Here is a 22,908-nt window from a genome sequence, read left to right as displayed (position 1 = left end):
AAAATAAGATCATCTCCCATCATCCAAAACATTGGTTAATGCTCCCTGCAGCACCTGCCTACCGCTTGTATATTTCACACTACAGCATCAGTCATGAGATTTCAGCTCCCAGCTCGACTACTGCTGCAGTGTGAAATATCCCAGTGATATGTGGGGGTCGGTGAGAGGAAAGGAGCACAGCTACTTCTGATCCTTGCTTCTGACGAGAGGACTTCTGCAACAATGACTCCAGAGCCATCACCATTACAACAAGTGGAAACGAGGAACTGTGGATGTAATACGCAAAAGGACACAAAGTGCTGGAGTAACTCAGCAGGTCAGGCAGCATCTCTGGAGAACATGGATAGGTGTTGTTTCGGGTTGAGTCCCTTCTTCAGACTCCTTCTGTGTGTTAGCCAGCATCTGCAGCTCTTTGTTTCTGCCATCAAAGCCATCTCCCCATTTATTTCCATTAAGCTATTCTCTCTCATATCCCACACCATCTACCTAAATAAACAATAGACAACAGGTGCAGGAGTAGGCCATTCGGCCCATCGAGCCAGCACCGCCATTCAATGTGATCATGGCTATTCATCACCAATCAGTACCCCGTTCCTGCCTTCTCCCCATATCCCCTGACTCCACTATTTTTAAGAGCCCTATCTAGCTCTCTCTTGAAAGTATCCAGAGAACCTGCCTCCACCGCCCTCTGAGGCAGAGAATTCCACAGACTCGCCACTCTCGGTGAGAAAAAGTGTTTCCTCGTCTCCGTTCTAAACATGGACAATGTATGGTGACCAATTATTCTACTAACCCGCACATACTTGGGGACATGGGAAGAAACCGGAATTATTGTAGAAAACCGACGTGTTGACGGTAAAACTGTACAAACTCCATGTAGACGGCACGCTACGGGATCCAACCCAGCATTAACCTGCAATACCCACTTGTGACGATCTCCATACAAAGCTCTCACAACCTAGTAACATAAACACCACTTTGCAGCAGGGTAAATTTGATGTCCAACCAGCGACAATGAGGGACATGAGGACATATTAAACAGCTATCCGCACTGTTTACTGTTGTGTAAATTACCCACACACTTGACCCTTCCCCTCCCCTTTTTCCAGGGTGGGACATTATGTATTCAAGAGATTCAAGAGAGTTTATTGTCATGTGTCTCTGATAGGACAATGAAATTCTTGCTTTGCTTTAGCACAACAGAACATAGTAGGCATGAATACAGAACAGATCAGTGTGTCCATATACCATTGTATAAATATATACACACATGAATAAATAAACTGATAAAGTGCAAATAAACAGATTATGGGCTATTAATGTGTTCACCACCTCTACCCCCTTCCCCTATCCCACGCCCAAGTCACCTCTTGCCCCCCACAACTAAAATCACCTGTCCTCCTCCCTTGCTATAGACAAGCCATGTGGTGAGAACGGAGAGGTTGAGAAGGAGTTTCTTCCCAGAGTCCATTCGGACTGTAAACGCCTATCTCACCAGGGACTAACTCTACTGAACGTTTTTCCTTCCATTATTTATTATGTAAAAGAATATGTGTGTTATGATTGTGTTTATTGGTTGTTTGGTTGTTTGTCTTTTGCACAAAAGTCCGCGAGCATTGCCACTTTCATTTCACTGCACATCTCGTATGTGTATGTGACAAATAAACTTGACTTGACTTGACTTGAAGCAGGAAGATCTTGCATCCAATATTCCCAGAGAATTGCTGTTTAAAGCATCAACACACATTCAGATGATTATTAGCCTTGGGATTGTTAATTTCATTAAAACATTTGACAGTTTGAGTGATGGCAATTTACACCCCCAACTATTACTGAATCTGTTATCTTTCAGCGCAGTAGGATCTTGAATATCCAACTGCTTCCAATGTTGTTTTGATTTCTGGCCCCAATTCTTCATTTAATAAATTCTGCAATACTCCTAATTCAGTTGTCTGCTAAGTTACTTCTTCCCCCTCAAATGAGATTATTAATAGATATTAAACGCAAAGGTTGAATCAGCCAAGGACAGAATAAAAACAGAATAATCTTTACAGTCACAACACTTCAATGTCAGATCATCTTTGTATTTTAGCAACCTTTGAGCACTTTGCTAGCAATGTGCGCAGTAAGTTCTCGCAAACCTACAGTCCATTTTATCAGAGGTTTATGACTGTACTCACTCAATGAAAGTTGGCAACATTTAGAGGGCTGAAAGATTTTACTTTCCCATTCTTTGCTGCTAATTTTCGATCTTGTTTACGCATTTTGAGTAACATTTCCTGCAGTCCTATAACATTTTAAGTCTCGACCCGCAACATCACCTATTCCTTTTCTCCAGAGATGCTGCCTGAGCCGCTGAGCTACTCCAGCATGTTAAGTCTATCTTCCATAACATCGTGAAATCTAATAAAGAAAATAATGTCACCTACCACCTCTTTGCAGTGCCACCATTCTCCTCAATCCATCGAAGGAAAAACGGCACTAAAGTAGTTAACTTTCCCCTGCTTCAGTATCGATGTGGCTGGCGACCTCAATAACCACTCATAGACAGAGCCTGCATTTTAAATCATTTCACTAAAGGAGATTATGCTCCTGAACTTTACAACCAGAATTATGTTTCGTGTTTTTCATTGGATGTGGAGATGGGAAAGAATAGTCTGCGCGTCTACTGAGGATATAGGGGGAAGTAAGGGCAGGTTTTAAACTAATCTACCTGCCGCTAGACAACTAAATCCCAAAGCCGACCAGGCAAAGCATCCAGTAATACAACAGAAATAGACAACAGGTGCAGGAGGAGGCCATTCGGCCCTTCGAGTCAGACCGCCATTCACTGTGATCATGGCTGATCATCCACAATCAGTACTGCGTTCCTTCCTTCTCCTCATATCCCTTGAATCCGCTATCTTTAAGAGCGCTATCTAACTCTCTCTTGAAGGCATCCAGAGAATTGGCCTCCACTGCCTTCTCGGGCAGAGAATTCCACAGATTCACAACTCTCTGGGTGAAAAACTTTTTTCCTCATCTCCGTTCTAAATGGCCTACTCCTTATTCTTAAACTGTGGCCCCTGGTTCTGCACTCCCCCAACATCGGGAATATGGTTCCTGCCTCTAGCTGGGCACAGAAATGTGGCCACACAGGGGCCCCAGTAAATTATCCAGTGTGGCACATAGACTGTGGTTCTGAGGCAACAACACTTGATCAGGAGTTATCTAACTGAGATGTCCACAGAGGCTGTGAACATCTGTATGCTCAGCTGGATTGGAAAAGATCTCAGGGCATTTTTTGATGATCAGTCAATATTATCCTTCAGATGTCACCAGCAAAAGGGAAATATTTTTGCTTGGCCATGCATGTTCAACGAAGGTATCTTTACATTTCCTCGGTCATGTGGTGGGAGTTTCCAGAGATAGACACACAAAGCTGGAATAACTCAGCGGGTCAGACAGCTGAGTTTGGATGCCTCTGACATTATATTAGAAAAATTGATAATTGACTAAAAATCTCTTTGGATGATCTCCAGGGTTTGCAAAGGCACTTCTGAAATTTAAGGTTTGTTTTTAAATCGTTTGCTTTGAAATGTCACTACTCAATGGATTACACCAACCTAGCTCCTTTCCTTAGGTCAAGAGACACACCTATCTATGCACAGTGATAAACTGGTGCTGGCAAACATGTAGGCATGTGATGGGAATCAAACAGGATGCTCACAATATCTCCTGCCAGGAAGCGAGCGGGCAAGATCATCACTGACCCCTCTCACCCTGGCCACAAACTCTTTGAATCACTTCCCACTGCAAGGCGACTCCGGACTGTCAAAGCTGCCACAGCCAGACATAAAAACTGTTTTCATCCACGAGTAGTTGCTCTACTCAACAGCCAAAAATCTGTAGCCTCCCTTAGATCTGGTATTTTGTTGGTTCACATGCTTAATCAATGGTATGTTTATCATTAATGTTTTATTATTATTAATGTTTAGTGTTTACTGAGTCATTCGTAACTGTCACTGTATGTCATGTTGTTACTTGTGGGCGGAGCACCAAGGCAAATTCCTTGTATGTGAATATTTGGCCAATAAACTTACTTACTTACTTACCTGGTAAATAACGCCATTTGTGCATGATATAGTTCCAATATTTACTGAATCCATGGGGCGTTATAATCTAATCATGTCCCTAGATTATTTAGAAATGGCACCATAAGCCTTGGCTGCAAATTCCTTTCAGTGTTCAGACTGAACTGTGTTGTTTTATGCTTGCAGTAAAATGCCCCCTTTGGGGTCTCTCTGTGAGGCACCAACAACTGGAGAAGTGTGGAACTGCCCCCAAAGGAGTATCTAAACCAAACCAACCAGATAATTTGTGGAAGAGAGTTCCATCATTTTGACAGTGAGAAGGCAACTTATTGATAGAAACATAGAAAATAGGTGCAGGAGTAGGCTATTTGGCTCTTCGAGGCCCCATAGGACCATGGCTGAACATCCAAAATCAGTATCCTTGATTCCCTTAGCCCAAAGAGCTAAATCTAACTCTCTCTTGAAAGCAAAACAATAAAATTAACATGAGGGAATATTAAGGAAGAGGTGGCAATAGTCAAAATGTTAAATCAACACTTTCATACATTCTTTGAACAGTGGCAAGGGGGACCCAGCGTGGGGGTGAACGAAGAAGGGATGAGCACTTTTTATAACTTAGTCAGCACCTTTGTGGCGACTATTTTGTGTACTTTGAAAAAAAAAGATTTCACTGTGGGTGTAAGAAAGCTGGAAGAGTGGAGGGACAGGACAAAACCGGGCACATAATGTAAGTGGGTACAGGTGAGAAAGATGAGTGTTTTTTTTGAGGAGCAGATGGTTTAACACACAAGGTGCCGATATTTATTTAACTGCACACTTACCATATAAGCATCTCATCCAACCTCCATGCATACATTCTGCAAAATCTAGTGTCTGGAGACCAAATGGTGGACAAGGACCCATTAATCTTTCCAGGAACAATGAGATTAATCATAATGACTCCGTTTCTGCCTCACCTAAGATCAGCTCTGGGATTGAAAGTGGAATCTTGGCTCAGAGCCACAGACACATCACAGTCAGGCAAAACTACCCAGAATGGTGCTCGGCTCCAGGCTGCAGAAATGTTTCCTAAATTCCTTGCCTCCTTTTCTGTGAACATATATGATAAAACCTACACCTTTTATTAAGTTTCTGGTCAGTTGCTCAAAAGATTTGTCAGGCAGTCATATTGCGCAGGCTAATGTATATGTGAAGCATCCTGGCTTATATTGAATAAACAACACAGCATTAACAAAGAAATCTGCAGATGCTGGAATCTTGCACAGAACACAAAGTGCTAGAGTAACTCAGCAGGTCAGGCCACATCTCTGGAGGTCATGGAAAGGCAATGTTACAGGTCAGGGCTTTTCTTCAGACTTAAGTCTGACCCGCTGATTTATTCCAATACTTTGTGCATAAATACATTTGTTTTTGATCAGTACTATGAAGTATTATAAAATGACCATGGCCCTGTGGCATTGTCAAAGTAATGTTGAAGAATTTTCTAAATGGGCGGAAGATACGAGGGTGAATGTGAAGCATACGTTTGTGTTTGAGTGTTTGAGTCCAGGATCTGGAGCCCAGTTCTTGTGCGTTGGGCTGGACGAGAGTGAGGAAGAGGCGCGGAAACAGAGTCAGTCTGAGTGTCTGAAGGGAAATTGAAGGTGAATAATTGATAGGGTTGTGCAGAGTGAAGGGAGCTGGCACAGAGTTGATATTCCATCAATGGTGTAACAATTCACTGGCATTGTGATTCTGGTGTACGACTTCATCAGTGTGTTATCACAGTGGGATAACTGCCCTGATGTGCTGCAGTGCTGAGAATATATCCTGCACTCTGTATCTTCTCCTTGAAGACCTGCAAATCTGGAAACTGGACCTGGCACCTCCTTGCACTGTCCACCTCAGTGTCACTCTGTTGCGATCGCTGGTGCATGCAGGACATCATCAATGCCCCGTGATGCTTTACCCTTGTCTGACTAATGGAAACAGCAGCAATAAAGTGCAACCTGCACTTTGACTCATATTTGAACCATGAGCAAACCCCATTGCCGGTTATCAAACTGATATGGATTGAAGCAAACAGTGAATGAATGAATGAATGAATGAATGAATGAATGAATGAATGAATGAACGAACGAATGAATGAATGAATGAATGAATGAATGATACTTTATTGTCACATGTGACAAGTTGCACTAATATTCTTTGTCAATAGCCATGAGTGTTTTGTTGTTGTATTTCCCGAGATAGATCAATGAAATTCGTACTTGCAGCAGCACAACAGACGTGTGAGCTTCTGTCTTGCACTCTGCAGTGTTTGCTGCTCCATACATCGCAATCGCCATTCGCATCTTTGGAGATCCAAATGAATATAATTGTGGAACACATATTTCCCATGCTCTCTGTAGGCTCATTCGGCTTATACCTTGCAATAGCATGGGATCACTTGTGGCACAAAACTCATCTGGTGTTGAGGATCACAGTGCCAAGGGGGGTGCACAGACACTCTATTTTCTACCCCCCACCCCCCCCCCCCCCCAAGTATTTTCCACATTGCTATAGCAGCCTTTGTTGATGGATCAGTGCTGCCATGAGAGTGCACCTGAACGCTCTGGCTTGCTTTCCAGTGGGAACAATGAGGCAGGTGCAAGCTCTGTACTCAGCCAGCATCAGGAACACTGCACGCTACATGTTAACAATGCACCCCAATGATTCTGTAAAGATAAGCTTCACTCACAGTGATTTTTTTTGTATGTATTAATTGACTGCGCATTCAGGTTAAACGCAGAATCCATGCCATTTTTTAGTTTACTGGAGTTTAGTTTAGAGATACAGCGCGGAAACAGGCCCTTCGGCCCACCGAGTCCACGCCGACCAGCGATCCCCGCACATGGACACTATCCTAGGGACAATTTACACACACACCAACCCAATTAACCTACAAACCTGTACGACTTTCCAGTGTGGGAGGAAACCGAAGATCTCGGAGAAAACCCACGCGGTCACGGGGGAGAACGTACCAACTCCGTACAGACAGCGCCCGAACCCGGGTCTCCGGCGCTGCAAGTGTGTACGACCGCTGCACCACCGTGACTACCCTCAATGTACAAATGATTTGCAAAAACCAATTTTTAGACAGTAATTTGCCAGAACAAGAAAAGCTGACTTGCCTGGTTAGATATAACAATCCATAAAACATTGCAATGAAAGTACATATTGTTAGAAATTGGACTAAGTGGTGACATAACATTACGTGCCACACATCCAATTTGGATATACAGTGCAGAGCTTTGTGAAGCGCTTAATCCGATTTCAAAATGCTGGAGTAACTCAGTGGGACGGGCAGCATCTCTGAATGGGTGGCATTTTGGGTCGACACCCTTCTTCAGACTTCTCCAGAGATGCCGCATGTCCCGCAGAGTTACTCTTGCATTTTGTGTCCATCTTCGGTGCAAAAAAGCATCTGCAGTTCACTCCTATGCATAATCCAATTTCAAGTACGTTGAACAAACAGAATCCCAGAGCAACTCGTGATGGAACCTGCTGGTTGGCCCATGGAATCTGTAAAGGCCATTTTGAAGAACTGTCCTCCATTTCTCCCAAGTTACAATTTTTGCTTCCTTCACGTATATATCTGATTCACTCTGGGAAGTTACAGTTGAATCTCTATTCTGCTAAATCTGTATTCTGTTGAATCAGATGCTGCTAAAACTGTACCCACAACATACAGACCACCTGATTCCAAATCCTAACTAGAGAGTCATAGATTCACCCAGCGCAGAAACAGGTGGCACAGTGGTAATATTGCAGCCCTACAGCTCCAGGGGTCCAGGTTCAATCCTGACCACGGCTGTACACAGTTTGTACCTTCTCCTCGTGACCTGCATGGATTTTCTCCAGGAGCTCTGGTTTCCTCCCACACTCCAAAGACACACAAGTTTGTAGGCTAATTGACTTGGTGTAATTGTAAATTGTCCATAGTGTGAACAGGATAATGTTAATGTACGAGAATTGCTGGTCGGCATGGACTCATAAGATCATAAGTAATAGGAGCAGAATTAGACCATTCGGCCCATCAAGTCTACTCCGCCATTCAATCAAGGCTGATCTATCTTTCCCTCCTCACCCCATTCTCCTGCCTCTCCCCATTACCCTGACACCCGTACTAATGAAGACTTGGTGGGTCAAGGGGCCTGTTTCTGTGCAGTATCTCTTAACTAAGCTGATCCATGCAGACCAAGGTGAACAATATAAGCATGTCTCATTTACTCACTTTTGGGCCATACCCCTCCAAGCCCTGCCTATCCATGCAGCTGCCCAAATGTATTTTAAATGTTGTTATTGCCCTTACCCAACTACTTTTTTCTGGCAGCTCCTTCCATATACCCAGCTCCCTCTGTGTGGAAAAAAGTTACCCCTCTGATTCCTGTTAAATCTTCTCCTCTCACCTTAAACCTATTCCCTCCAGTTCTCAATTCCTGGCACTCAGTGCATTCACCTTGTTTATTCCCCTCATGATTTAATACATGATTTAATATTTATGTATGAAACATATTCTTTGTTCGTATCTGCTCTGTGCATTTTGCCATTTGGACTATTTGTGCAAGTCCTCTAAATGTCCTCTCCCTGCATGATCCATTAATGCTTTTACTCCTCCCTAACAGCTGCCCCTCATCTACGCGAATCTTCCAGTGTTTATTTGTTTAGCCGTGGGCACGAGTGCAGCGCAGTAGTGCAGCAGGTAGTGCTGCTAACACACATCTCCTCATTCAGTCCTGAGCTCGGGAGTTGTCTATGTTGAGTTTCCCTGAAACTCTGTCCCTCTACACCCCTCCCCCACCCTAGTTCTCCCACTAGTTTCAATGTCCCCCTGACTAATTTTACTGTGTAAGCCTTGATGTCACCTGCTCCTTGATCTCCCCTGACTCCCAGTCTGAAGAAAGGTCGTGACCCGAATCGTCACCCATTCCTTCTCTCCAGAGATGTTGCCTGTCCCGCTGAGTTGCTCCAGCATTTTGTATCTATTTTCCCTGAAATCCTGTGGGTTCTCCAGGTGCTCTAGTCCTCTCCCCCCCCCCCCTCTCCCCCCCCCCCCCCCCCCCCCCCCCCCCACCTTCCCGTCACGTCCCAAGGACCTATTGGTCAGTAGATTAATCGGCCATTGTAATTATTCCCTAATGTCAGTGGGTAAGGAATTGCTGGCATGTGAGAAAGGGTAGGTTACAGGAAAATTAGATTAGGATCGATAAAATTGTACTGAGAACCAGATTAGAATCAATGTGTCCAATTGCCACTTTTTATGTCATAAGGAAACACAAAATATGAAACAGAGCAATAAACTAAATCCTTCATGATGTAAATTCACTGTCTTTCATTTACCCTACTGTCCTTTAGAAATTGCCTGAGTTGCAGCACATTTGTTTCGGTTTTACAATGACCACCTTAATAAACATACGGAAAATAAAACCTGTAGCTTTTGTTAGCTCTTTGCACTGCCGTGTTTTGCAGAAGCTTTCAAAATAATATTAATGCAAAGATTATAATCTATCTTTGTTGGTTAATATTACAAAACCAGTTGACCTTAACCTTTCTTCGGTTACTGCAATTTAAACAGTCCTGTCTCCAATCTACATTCATATGGTTCCCACCATGTCACACACACATTATTCTCACCAACGCACCCCGTATATCGCCTGGGAGATCTTGCTCATGGTTAATATCATGGGAAACCACCCATTGTGTTATTGGGTTTGCAGAAACACATTGTTCTTTGCACAGCAATAAATAAAGCTGAAGGGCAAACATTTGTATTGAGGCAGACAGAAGTGATCAGGGCTAGTGCAGATAGACACAAAATGCTGGAGTAACTCAGTGGGACAGTTGGCACCACTGGAGAGAAGGAATGGGTGACGTTTCGTGTCGAGACCCTGAAGAAGGGTCTCGACACGAAACGTCACCCATTCCTACTCTCCAGAGATGCTGCCTGTCCTGTTGAGTTACTCCAGCATTTTGTGTCTTTCTTCGGTTTAAAGCAGCATCTGCAGTTCTTTCCTACACAGCGACTCAGTGCAGGTTGTGGGATGCATGGTCGCTGAGGAAATGCTGCAGTCCTGGGTGGTGAGAAGGACAAGGCATGATGAACTGAATCAAGCCGCCTCCACCTAAACTCACCAACACCAGAGCAAAGCACAAAGTATTGGAGGATCATAGTGGTTCAGGCGTCGTCTGTTGGGGGAAATGTACAGACAACGTTTTGGGATGGAACCCTTCTTCAGAACCAACAAATCCATGGGCCATTCAGATCCAGTTGGGTTAAAACTCATTGTATACAATAAGCATGTTTCTTACTCAAATTTAAACAATGTTGTGACTTCCGTAAGAACATTAATACACTCTGAAGCAGTCATATGGACCCATGGATCCTGCTCCACCTTTAAAGGACCAGTCCCACTTTCACGACCTAATTCACAACCTTTTTTACTCGTGGACATTTTTCATCATGTTGAAAAAACGTCCCGTTGATGGGCCAGACTCTGGTCAAAGAGAATTCCTAAGCTTCAGATCTCAGAGAAGGAATGTTGATCCTCTTGCAGCTAGCTGTACCACTATATGGTTGAGAGAAAATCAGCTCTGGATGCAACAAACAAAAATAAAATTCATTACCCTCTAGAAAGACACAAAAAGCTGGAGAAACTCAGCAGGACAGGCAGCACCTCTGGAGAGATGGAATGGGTAACGTTTCAGGTCACAGGATGCTAAGGATGATCAAGAGATCTTCCAAATTACAAGGTAATGCCCCTGTCCCACTTAGGAAACCTGAACGGAAACCTCTGGGGAGACTTTGTGCCCCACCCAAGGTTTCCGTGAGGTTCCCGGAGGTTCCCGGAGGTTTTCGTCAGTCTCCCTACCTGCTTCCACTACCTGCAACCTCCGGCAACCACCTGCAACCTCCGGGAACCGCACGGAAACCTTGGGTGGGGCGCGAAGTCTCCAGAGGTTTCCGTTCAGATTTCCTAAGTGGGACAGGGGCTTAAAGGGATAATGGACACATGGCATAAAGGGCAGTCTCTTGTTACAAATTCTACTCCTGTTCCAAATTCCATGACAATGAACTCTCTTGACTTGTCTTGACAATGAAGGAAATTTACCAGGTCTTTATTTCACAGACATACCACTAGATGGAGCCCCGACTGCATAATGAGGAGGCAAACGCCAAGCATCTAGGCTGCGACTATCCCAGGAATCATTCCTGTGGATTCAATTATTCACAAAGATCGCTTGACCCCATGTTCTTGTGAGAAAATATGTATAATCTCGCCAGTTCCTGGAATAACCAGCCATGGTCTAAAGCTGAATTTATTCCCAAAATACTATTTTGTAAATGCTCTTACTAAATAGATTTCTAGTTAATAGTTGATAAATGTAATTAATGAGCTCATGTTATTTCTGATTAGGGTCATTTTTACATGCAATAACAGAATAGTTTTAAGTTGCATGGACAATAGGTTCTTTTTTTTATACCTTTTAATAATTAACAGACCATGCTAAATCCTGATTAAATTCAACCAATTCTTGGCTAACCGATAAGTTTCAATGTGCGCTTGGATTGAATAGTCAACTCCACTACATGTTCTTAGTTTGATTGGACCTATACAAATAAATCCAACAACCTCTCACACACTGGGACAGGTTGCAGTGACAGGTATCTAGTAGTCACTGGTAGAGATGCTGCCGCATAGCGTCAGATACCCAGGTTCGATCCTGACATCGGGTATTATCTGTGTGTAGAGTTTGCACATTCTCCCTGTGACCGCGTGGGTTTGCTCCCGCATCCCAAAAGAGTTTACAGGCTAATTGGCCTCTGAAAAATTTCCCCAAGTATGTAGGGAGTGGACAAAAAAGTGGGGGGGACAGAGAGTGTGTGTGAATGGGTGATCGATGGTCGGAGTGGACTCAGTGGGCTGAAGAGCCTGGTTCCATGCTATCTCTCTAAACTCAACTAACGCATTCTCACAGAAATCCATTGACTGACTGCTATGTGCAGGTCTGTGGGTTCTAGACTCTGGCAGAGGAATGTATGATTTTTCACGTCGAGACCCAGGATCAGAGGTGGGCAATAGACAATAGACATTAGGTGCAGGAGTAGGCCATTTGGCCCTTCGAGCCAGCACCGCCATTCAATGTGATCATGGCTGATCATCCCCAATCAGTGCCCCGTTCCTGCCTTCTCCCCATATCCCCTGACTCCGCTATTTTTAAGAGCCCTATCTAGCTCTCTCTTGAAAGCATCCAGAGAACCTGCCTCCACCGCCCTCTGAGGCAGAGAATTCCACAACTCACTACTCTCTGTGAGAAAAAGTGTTTCCTCATCTCCGCAACTTTCCCATTCTTAGTATCCCACTTTCTTATCTACCTCTTACATACTGTGGACTATTTATAATGGCCAATTATCCTGCATGTCTTTGGGGTGTGGGAGGTAACCAGCGAGCCAAGAGGAATCCTACGCGGCACAGGTAAAACGTGCAAGCTCCACACAGACAGCAGCTGAGGTTAGGACTGAGGCCAGGTCTCAGGCACTGAGAGCCAGCTAGGTCACCATGCTGACCCTTGTCTTCTACGCCTCTGCCAAGTTTGACAAACTTCTTTACTCCATGGGGGAGGAGAGGTTTATACTCTGGTTTCACAATCCCTTATTACAAGACACATTGACAGAAGTTTACATGGTGTACAAACTTAATGAAAGGCACAGTGAATGAACGGTACAACTTCAAACACTTTCCAAGGTCAACCAAGGCTGATTAGCAGTTAGCATAAAAGCTAATTATTCACAGGTCATCAACCACTTTCATTACACTTGTAATTAAACTGTCCTGCAAATGCAAGTCACAGAAGGCATTTATTTTAAACTGACCATTTTTGCAGTGATGATTTTCACAGTGTGTCTGGCTTGAAGTGTTTTCATGCCCCATTGGTGGGTACATAGGCTATAATAGCTAAGCCATTCCAGTCTGAGTAAAATTGGTTCTCAGAGGAGTTCAGTCGACCAGTCATGAACACACAGATTGGCTATACATCTCTTGCAGTGCATACAAATCACATCAATACGACTTTTATACCTGGTACTGAAGCTGTTTTATCCTCAGACCTTCTTGGAGGGATGCAAATATCAGTTGTACAACATTCAACGGGTGCATCGGCACGTCTGTGGTGTGGGCAGGTAAAGAGTTGAGATTCACACTAACTTATGACCTAAATATTGAGGCACAGCCCAAACATCCATCTGAACTGAGGTGAGTCAGACTCTCGGGAAGGTGCTGACTGAAGGTGCCCTTCTGAGGTTTGGTCTGACAACAAACACACACTCAGTGCAAACACGTTGGTGAGATTATTCTCGACCCACCACCACACCTGCGAAATGGTTGAATAAAGCTCTCAATAATGGGCGTTTGGGAATGGACATGGATGAAGGAGGTGTTACTCACCCAGCCAGCTTCTACTCAGGTAGACCGACACAAAGACAGGAGGCACTGTGAAGAAGTCCACCACGGAATTCACTTCCAACCAGAACCATAGCTTGTCATTTGCTGCAATAAACTGGAAGAGAAAGTACAGTGACGTCACTTCAACCACACAACCACTCACAATTCCCACATTTTGAGAAAAGCACAAAGATATTTTTGCATTCATTTTGTTTTAAAGAGTTGCGCATTTTACGAACAGTCAGATCCACGTAAAGATGTGATTCGTTGCAAATGGGTTACCACGGACAGAATGTACAATTTGGAAGTTTAATTCTAAGTTCAGGGCAAGAAGTCTCCCAAAGTGAGTTGTTAAGACCAGAATTCACAAATAACTAGAATGGGGCACGGTGGCGCAGCAGTAGAGTTACTGCCCTCCAGCACCAGAGACCCGAGTTCAATCCTGACTACGGGTTCTGTCTGTACAGAGTTGGTACATTTACCCCGTGGACCACGTGGGTTTTCTCCGGGTGCTCTGGTTTCCTCCCACACTCTAAAGACGTGGAATGGAATACTTTATTGTCGCATGTGATGAGGTACAGTGGAATTCATTGCTTGCGTACCCAAGGTATCCAAACAGCGGCCACTTATGGTGCTGACAAAGGTACAAAGTACACCGTCTCCCCCTTTGTGTACGTGTACAAGTTTGTAGGTTAATTGGCTTCTGTAAAATTGCAAGTTGTCCCAAGTGTGTCGGATAGTGTTAGTGTGCGGGGATTGCTGGTGGGCCAAATGCCGTGTTTCCGCACTGTATCTCTAAACTAAACTAAAATAAAACTAATGACTGCATCATTGCCTGCAGAGGGGATGTCAGAACCTGTATTACCTTTACCCCTGCCACTGACACATGCTTTCTGGTCACTTATTTTGCACTTAGCGTTTGGTTATATCGGCTAGCTTCCTAAACATTGAAACTTCAGTGGCATCTTTCAACCATTATAGTTGGCTGCTCCCTGGATATCCCAATCAATGGGAATGTCTGAGTTACTGCCGTTCTATTTTAAAAGGATCTTTTGGGGGGAAAAGTATTTTGGCTCTACTTCCTCATCAGCTCAACAGATATAGAACTTACAAAATACATTGGTCAATCTACCAGAGATAATTAATTAGTTTACAAAATGAAACTAGGTGTGAAATAACAGTGCAGTTCCCAACCAGGAGAACAGTCAATGCAGTTACTGTCACAATGTGTCTGAGAGCCTCGCGTGGCATGTTAACACATCCCAAGCAGAACAAGAGCAAGGATGTTCCTCTGTAAGTGCATTCCAAGAGCAAAATACTAGAGCTACTGCAGGGTCATCAGTCCAGAACCAGGGGCCACAGTTTAAGAACTTATTCTTAAAGTATTCTTAAAGCCATTTAGAACTGAGACGAGGAAACACTTTTTCTCACAGAGAGTGGTGAGTCGGTGGAATTCTCTGCCTCAGGAGGCAGGTTCTCTGGCTTTCGAGAGAGAGCTAGATAGGGCTCTTAAAAATAGCGGAGTCAGGGGATATGGGGAGAAGGCAGGAATGGGGTACTGATTGGGGATGATCAGCCATGATCGCATTGAATGGCACGAAGGGCCGAATGGCCTACTCCTGCACCTATTGTCTATTGTCAGTCAGAACCTATAACTCTGCCTCTCTCTCCACAGATACTGTCTGATCAGCAGGGAATTTCCAGATATTCCTTTGAAAGCACTGTTAGATTTAAGTTGGCTGGACACCAGTGAAGGAAATAAATCACAAAGTGCTGGAGTAACTCAACGGGTCAGACAGCATCTGTGGATACAGGAATTGATCAGTGACGTTTCAGGTCAGGTCCCTTCCTCAGACTCATTGTAGCAATGGGCAGAACGTTGGAAAACAGGTTGGGCGGGACAAATTTTGGCAATTGATAGATGAGGGGGGGTTGATGGCAGATGGGTGTACAAAGGAGAGCTGAAAAGGAGACAGAATGTTGTCAGATAACGAAAGAAGAGGAGTGAAGTGTAAACCAGTGAGAGGGATATAGGTGAATAAATGGACAGGATGGAAAGAGGAACATGAAGTATAGGTTCCAATATAATTCAGATGATACTTCATCCCATAATGAATATATTTAGCGGTGCAGATCATTTATTATGCTCTGCTTCTTTTGATATGGTGCATTAAATGCAGATGATGAATAACGGAAGTGGCTCTGGTGCCTTTTGCATCCTTCATGTTGCTTTTCAGAACCCGGGAAGATGCATTAATTGCAGATTATAGCCAAGGATGTGAATGGGGATAGGATAACAGATCATGTGCAGTAAATGGAGTTACAGGCAGAGTTATAGAAGTAAACTCTGTACTTTAGTGGATGGGTCAAGGAGATGGCACTTTGATTGCAAGCACCAGGCAAATTGGAGGAAAACAGGACCTCTTAAATGCTATTGAATAGACATCTGCAGGGGAAATAATCTACAAAAGGCTACAGGGAAAGAGTGGAGTATTGGGTCTGATAGGGTTATTGCTTCGAGAATTGGTATGGACTTATTGGCTGAATGGCATCCTTCTTTGGCACAATAATCGCATAAATTCATAAGTTCTAAGAGCAGAATAAGGCCATTCAGCCCATCAAATCTACTCTGCCATTCACTCACAGATTATCTAAATGCATCTAAATGATGAAGCAGGTTCTTGGAGGTGCTCCCATGAATGTCATCTATCCCAACTCCCCCACAGAATACTTCCAACTGGTGACAAAACGGCAAGTAATCGTTCCAACACAAGTTCAGTATCTCTGCAAAAGTCACCCTGGGGAGTATCTCCTCATGGAGAGACAGGGGACACCTCTCTGCGATCGCAGTGTTGTAGTGGAAGCTTTGACAATTTCCTCAGCCTGAGCCAGCAAACCCAAGCATCCTGCTGAGATAACGTCTAATGCAGGTTGATTGATATTCCTTGCATCGAGTCATCGGCAATAAAATGTAGAATTAATAATCTCCCTGAAACTCTCCAGGCTATATCTACATGTCAACATCATAGAAAGACCAGTTATGTGATCACAATGGTCATCTGTCATCAATGATTTCCATTTATCAATGATCCCGATTTTCTAACCAATGCCATTGAAGACATTGGACATTTTAGTTTTTGTTTTTTAGACTTGCCACACAAAAACAGGCCCGTCGGCCCAACGAGTCCACACCGACCAGTAATCCCCGGGCACTAACACTATCCTACACACACTTGGGACAATTTACATTTAATGTATACCAAGCCAATTAACCTACAAACCTGTATGTCTTTGGATTGTGGGAGGAAACTGAAGATTTTGGATTGGTCGAAATTCAGTCCTGTTTCAGCTTAAAAGCCCTGTCCCACGGTACGAGTTAATTCCAAGAGCTCTCCCGAGTTTAAAAAAAATCAAACTCGGGGTAAGCACGTAGAATGAACGTAGTGGGTACGTCAGAGCTCGGGGACGTCTCTTAGCGGCTCGTAACGCTAACGGCAGGTACTCGGGAAGACTCGCTAACGGCAGGTAAGCACAGGAAGACTCGTGAAGATTTTTCAACCTGTTGAGAAATGTCCACAAGAGCCCCGAGTACCGACGAGTGGCCATTACCGTAAATCTCCGAGTTCGAATCAGGGCAAAACTCGGGAGAGCTCTTGGAATCAACTCGTACTGTGGGACCGGGCTTTTAGTTTTAGTTTTATACTGAAGCCAATCCATGCTGAGGGCTGGCCACATTCTGCGAAACTTAGGACTTTACTTGGAATATAGTATAAACCTCAATTAACACTTGGAATATTTTTACAGCACACACAAAGGGACACGAGGAAGCATTGCGCCTGTCCTGAAGATAACACGTATTGCAACACACAGCCAGCATGGATCAAACATGAAGGGCTTTCTATTCTGCGTGCAGGGTTTGTAACATGATTATGCAAACAGTGTGCAAGGTCATGAGCTATGAGCATAAGCACATTAACATTCCGCGAGGGGCTGGTGTGGGGAATGTCTGCCGTCACAGTGCACCAGCCACTCTATTCATTCTGCAAGGGAACAAGTGACAGCTACACATCATTTCAAATTATTAACTGCTGTGCTTTTTTTGTTTCCAAATCCATTCATAGAACAAAATCCCCAAGTAATTATACATTTGCAATCTAGGCCGGGGATAATGGAGGCTGAGATGATCCAGTCCCATTAATAGCAGAAACCGGGGTGACTGTGCCAGAGAGACGGTATGGTAGGAAGGTCTCAAATATTAGTGCAATCTAGGAAGTCCCTGATGCTTCACATATCTCCTGTTACTGAATCCTCTGGCCCCTGTTCTTGATGGAGGTATTAGGGCACAGGGTTTAGAGTTTGAGGTATTCACTGTCAAATTGCTGATTTGAATTTGACTGCTTCTCGATGGCCATCGGGGTCCTGGTCTCCACCAGATTAAAGTAAGCTGTAGCAGTATAGTGCTTCAGTCAGGGAAACTACCCAACATACTGCTCACACCACTAAACACCCAGCAGACATTTGACTTTGGAGACACAGCATGGAAACAGGCCCTTCGGCCCACCGAGTCCGCGCCCATCCCATACACTAGGATTGCCCTACACATTAGGGACCGTTGACAATTTACAGAAGCCAATTATCCTATAAACCTGTACGTACTTGGAGTGTGTGAGAAAACCGGAACTCCCAGAGAAAACCCAAACAGTCACAGGGAGAATGTGAAAACTCCACACAGATAGCAGCAGTGGTCAGGGGCAAACCCTGGTCTCTGGTGTTGTAAGGCAGTAACACTACTGCTGTGCCACTGTGCCACCCCTCGTTATGCATCTAACAGCTAATCTTTTCCCTTCCTTACATTTATTTGGAGGGACAAGGGGGCTAAAATATTACGTTCCAGTGGGATAAATCTGGGCAATTTGCAATCCCGAGTTCTTGGAAGGTCTAAGGTCTAAATAGGGTCTGATGCAGCATTAACGTCATGTCTAATAAATGCTCTTTTTCCTATTATAACTCAGGTGAGAAGGTTTGTCACAAGAATCCAGCTGCATCATGATAACAGGAAGCAGCCATTACAAACAGGCAGCAACAAGAGATTTAGTGCAATGAAAATGTTGTACGTTTTTCTTAATCTGCTTCTGCAGCTCCCTGTAGATAGACCCAAAATTCTGGAGTAACTCAACAGGACAGAAAGCATCTCTGGGGAAAAGGAATGGGCGTCATCACCCACTCCTTCTCTGCAGAGATGCTGCCTGTCCTGCTGAGTTACTCCAGCATTTTGTGTCTATCTTCCCTGAAACCAGCATCTGCAGTTCCTTGTGTCTGTGTTGGTACATTGGATATATTTACCCATGAATATCTAGCTGTGTGGATCTTCGTGTCAGAAGATTTGATCGAGATGGATAATAATCTAGAACTAAAACCCTTGCTGTGAAAATTCAAAAAGCCAAGCATATGACCATACTGTAAATAGAATCGAAGTCCATTAACTTTGTTCTCACCCGCAATCCAAAGTACAGCAGGAAGAATACGTTGAATGCCATGTCAATCTGTAATGTGAAATCATCGTAGAAATTCTGGCAGGATTCTATTGGGCTAGTGAAACACAGGAAAGGAAGATTTAGTTTGAATCAAAACAACTCCAAGCACAGAATAATATAAGCCACCATAAAACATTTTTCAGTCCTCATTGCACTTCTGAATAGCAAGAGTCTTTATCCCTGCAATTTTCCATGTAAACTGTTCGTTTTCATTCTAGGCAAACACGAGGAGAGAGCATCCGATATCAGGGAATACCGACAATGCATCGGGAATATACACGGGATTTGCTGTAAAAAAGGAACATGCAAAAACAAAAGAGTACAAGGCAGATATCATTCAGTATGTTGTTGGTCCTTGATTAACCCTTAAAGAACTGAATACTTAAAAGTCAGTTTAAGATTTCAAATGAGATATATATGCATGGAAATAACATGAGTTCACTGTAAGTGGCATGCCATAAACACTAATGTATATTAAATCTTTGTTGAAGTGCAAGGAGTTTTTTTGCAGTGCTTTAAGGGTTACTAAATTCATGCAGCATCGCTTTCCTGCATATGAGAAGCAGCCATAGCAAGTGCTAAAATAGAATATCTTGAGTAACAGAATCAGGCATCAGTTATTGATGTGTATATTTGTAACACATGCAATTCAAACAAATAAAATTAGAATTGCAACTCTCTTAAACTTTACTCCTCCGAAATGTTTACATCTACTTGTCAGTCCACGGGTAACTTGCCGCCGAGTAAATTATGGAAGAGGGCTCTTCAAACGAAGACAAGTTTTAAAGATATCCAACCAGTAGTCCTACGTGCAAATATGTACTAATTTCCAAGTTGATATGGTGTTTTAACTGCATGGAATTCCACCATTATAAAACTATGTTATGATCATCTGGTGAAAATGTGATACATTTTCAATGCTTTATTTGCCTTCTGCAATTAGACACAAATTATGCGTGTTTTAAGTATGCATAGTTAATATATAATGCAAATAATGAAATTGAACACCAAAGGTTAGAAGCATTTAAATAAAGGTGCTGGAAAGGTCTAGTATTGCTCAGCTCTGATGAAGGACTCGAGCTAATATAATATTTGCCATTTCTCCTTCCCCAGTGTTTTAAATTTGTAACATTTTCCATTTTTGATTTAAAATTTGTATTTTATTCTCCATTTATTCCCTGGACCCAACTCATTCAATGGCGTGAAACAGATGTACACACAGTGTTGGAGTGACATGGGGCATTTAGGAGGTTTAGACACCATAGTACAAAGGGAATTAAACAGATATTACACAATAACTTTAACCTACTGCAAAGCTGCTTAAATCAAAGATCCTATAGCGGAGCAAGATAGACCACTCCTGCTAGATGCAATGGGCTGGCGTGTAGTACGCAACAGAGCGGAACGTGGGCCTTTTTTTCATCCATTTCCGTAACGCGACCCGACCCGACCCGCAGTGTAATCAACGTTGCGGGGGGAAAGTTTGTATTAATAAATTAAAATTCTGAAAATGAGGAGAAGATTTTTACCAAATAACTTTTATTTTTACGAGGATGTTTCCGTAACCGGCTTCCGTCTCCGCTACGGGATCTTTGGTGCAGAGACAGAAGCCGCTTACGGAAATGGGGCCTAAAATTACCCATGAATCTGCCCACGTCTTTTTCGTTGAGTGATCTATCTTGCTCGCTGTAGGATCTTTGGCTTAAATTGGCTTGGCCATGTTTAAAGACCCCAAGTCTAATGTTCAAAGACGCTCAAAATTTATAAATTCATTAGTGATAGGAGCAGAATTAGGCCATTCGGCCCATCAAGTCTACTCCGTCCTTCAATCATGGCTGATCTATCTCTCCCTCCTAACCCCATTCTCCTGTATTCTCCCCATAACCCCTGACATCCGTACTAATCAAGAGTCAATCTAACTGCCTTAAAAATATCCATAGACTTGGCCTCCACCGCCTTCGTTGCAAAGAATTCCACAGCTTCACCACCCTCTGACTAGAAATTCCCCCTCATCTCCTTCCTAAAGATATGTCCCTGTGATTTTGAGACTGTGACATCTGGTCCTAGACTCTCCTAATAGTGGAAACATCATCTCCACATCCACTCTATCCAGGCATTTGGTTCGGATCCTTCAGTGAGTTCCAGACTTTGTGTAGCTTCTAGCACTTCAGGATATTTAGCAAGCCCATTAAGTCAGCTACATGTCACATCCAAGTGCAGATGCTGTTTGAGGACATTTTACAAATGGATCTACCAATCCATCCAATATATTTTTGCAGTCTGGTACTTTCCCAAGATGGAGAAATACCCCTTTATGCCCCTGTCCCACTTAGGAAACCTGAACGGAAACCTCTGGAGTCTTACCTTCCACTACCTGCAACCTCCGGCAACCACCTGCAACCTCCGGCAACCACCTTCAACTAGCATCGCAACCGGCTTCGACTAAAAAATTACCGATTTTTAAAACGGCAACCTATTTTTAGTCGCGGCCGGTTTTGGATTTTTTGAAATAATCGCCGGAACATAGAAGAAGTACTTTCGACCATTAGGGAGACTGACAAAAACCTCCGGGAACCGCACGGAAACCTTGGGTGGGGTGCAAAGTCTCCAGAGGTTTCCTCAGTGGGACAGGGGCATTAAGATGAAATATCCAGAGTCTCAGTTTGGTTGAACTCTGCAAATTCCAACGTGTAATTTCAGTGAAGATGCCAGGTGAAAGAAACAGAGCTTATTAAGCCAGCTTTTTTTATCCATAACAAGTGTAACTGCCTCCAACTAATGCCAATGTATGCTTCTAAATATAGCAGACCCGGAATATACAAACAAGCAGCAGCCCATGGTGAATCTGCTGAATAATGTCCATGCTAAGAAGCTGCTCTCGTCGAGGGAAAGAAAGGCTAAAGCAGGAGGTAACGGGAATGTCATTGATCCAAGATAGTTGCAGGAGTGGGAAGCCCTTATCATGAGAAAGAGTGTAATAGTCAACATGGAAATTGTAGAGAGTTGTAGAGAGTTTTATGAGAAGAAATATATAGTCATACAGTCTGGAAACAGGCCCTTCGGCCAAACTTGCCCACACTGGCCAACATGTCCCAGCTACACTAGTTCCATCTGCCTGCATTTTGTCCATATCCCTCCAAACCTGTCCTATCCATGTAACTGTCTAACTGTTTCTTGAACGTTGGGAAAGTCCCGGCCTCAACTACCTCCTCTGGCAGCTTGTTCCACACACCCACCATCTATAACAGCCTATTGTACTTTATCTGTTTATTTATGTGTGTATATATGGTCTATGGTATATAGACACACTGATCTGTTCTGTATTTATGCCTACAATATTCTGTTGTGCTGCAGCAAGCATGAATTTCATTGTCCTATCTGGGACACGTGACAAACTCTCTTGACTCGACAACCTATCCTATTCAATTGCAGCTGAAATTTTATTCTTGATATTTTATAAATATCTATCAGTTCAGGGATTAAAATGTGGAGTGGAAAAGAGGAACAAAAAGCAATAAGGTAAAGTATTTACAGGTGGGTTTGGATTTGGTTCTGGTTTCCATGTCACCAGTTCAGCACTCTGATAACATGCAAGGTAGCCAAGTCTTGAACAACATGCATTAAAATACTTGCAATGACCAGTCAAAAGTGCAATATGGAATCTAATCTCATAATGCACAGAAGGTTGCATCGAGCAGAAAAATGAGCCATCGTAATATCGATGATAGACATTTTTGGCAAACAAATACAGAATGCTACAATGTCTTAAAATTTGGATTATGTGAATTTGAAGTGTTAAAGGGAAATACTTAAATTCACCAAAGATGACTGGCATTTTTG

The 22,908-nt window shown here is 43.4% G+C and overlaps 1 protein-coding gene across 17 annotated transcripts in view; it reads right to left on the bottom strand.

Moving 5' to 3' along the window:
• Nucleotides 1-22,908, bottom strand: part of kcnma1 (potassium calcium-activated channel subfamily M alpha 1) — a 525,320-nt gene that overhangs the window by 236,086 nt on the left and 266,326 nt on the right. For all 17 annotated transcript variants that reach the window (XR_004410008.1, XM_033012640.1, XM_033012641.1 and 14 more), the window contains 2 exons: nucleotides 19,030-19,123; nucleotides 13,538-13,649 (listed from right to left, as the gene is read on the bottom strand). Coding sequence is in view for 16 of the 17 variants with exons in the window: in XM_033012640.1 (XP_032868531.1) it covers nucleotides 13,538-13,649; nucleotides 19,030-19,123 (206 nt within the window). In the remaining variant the exon portion in view is untranslated. The remainder of the gene's footprint in view (nucleotides 1-13,537; nucleotides 13,650-19,029; nucleotides 19,124-22,908) is intronic.

Source organism: Amblyraja radiata, chromosome 37, assembly GCF_010909765.2.
Source record: "Amblyraja radiata isolate CabotCenter1 chromosome 37, sAmbRad1.1.pri, whole genome shotgun sequence".
NCBI classification, from domain to species: domain Eukaryota; kingdom Metazoa; phylum Chordata; class Chondrichthyes; order Rajiformes; family Rajidae; genus Amblyraja; species Amblyraja radiata.
This window is presented reverse-complemented; position numbering and strand designations above follow the sequence as displayed.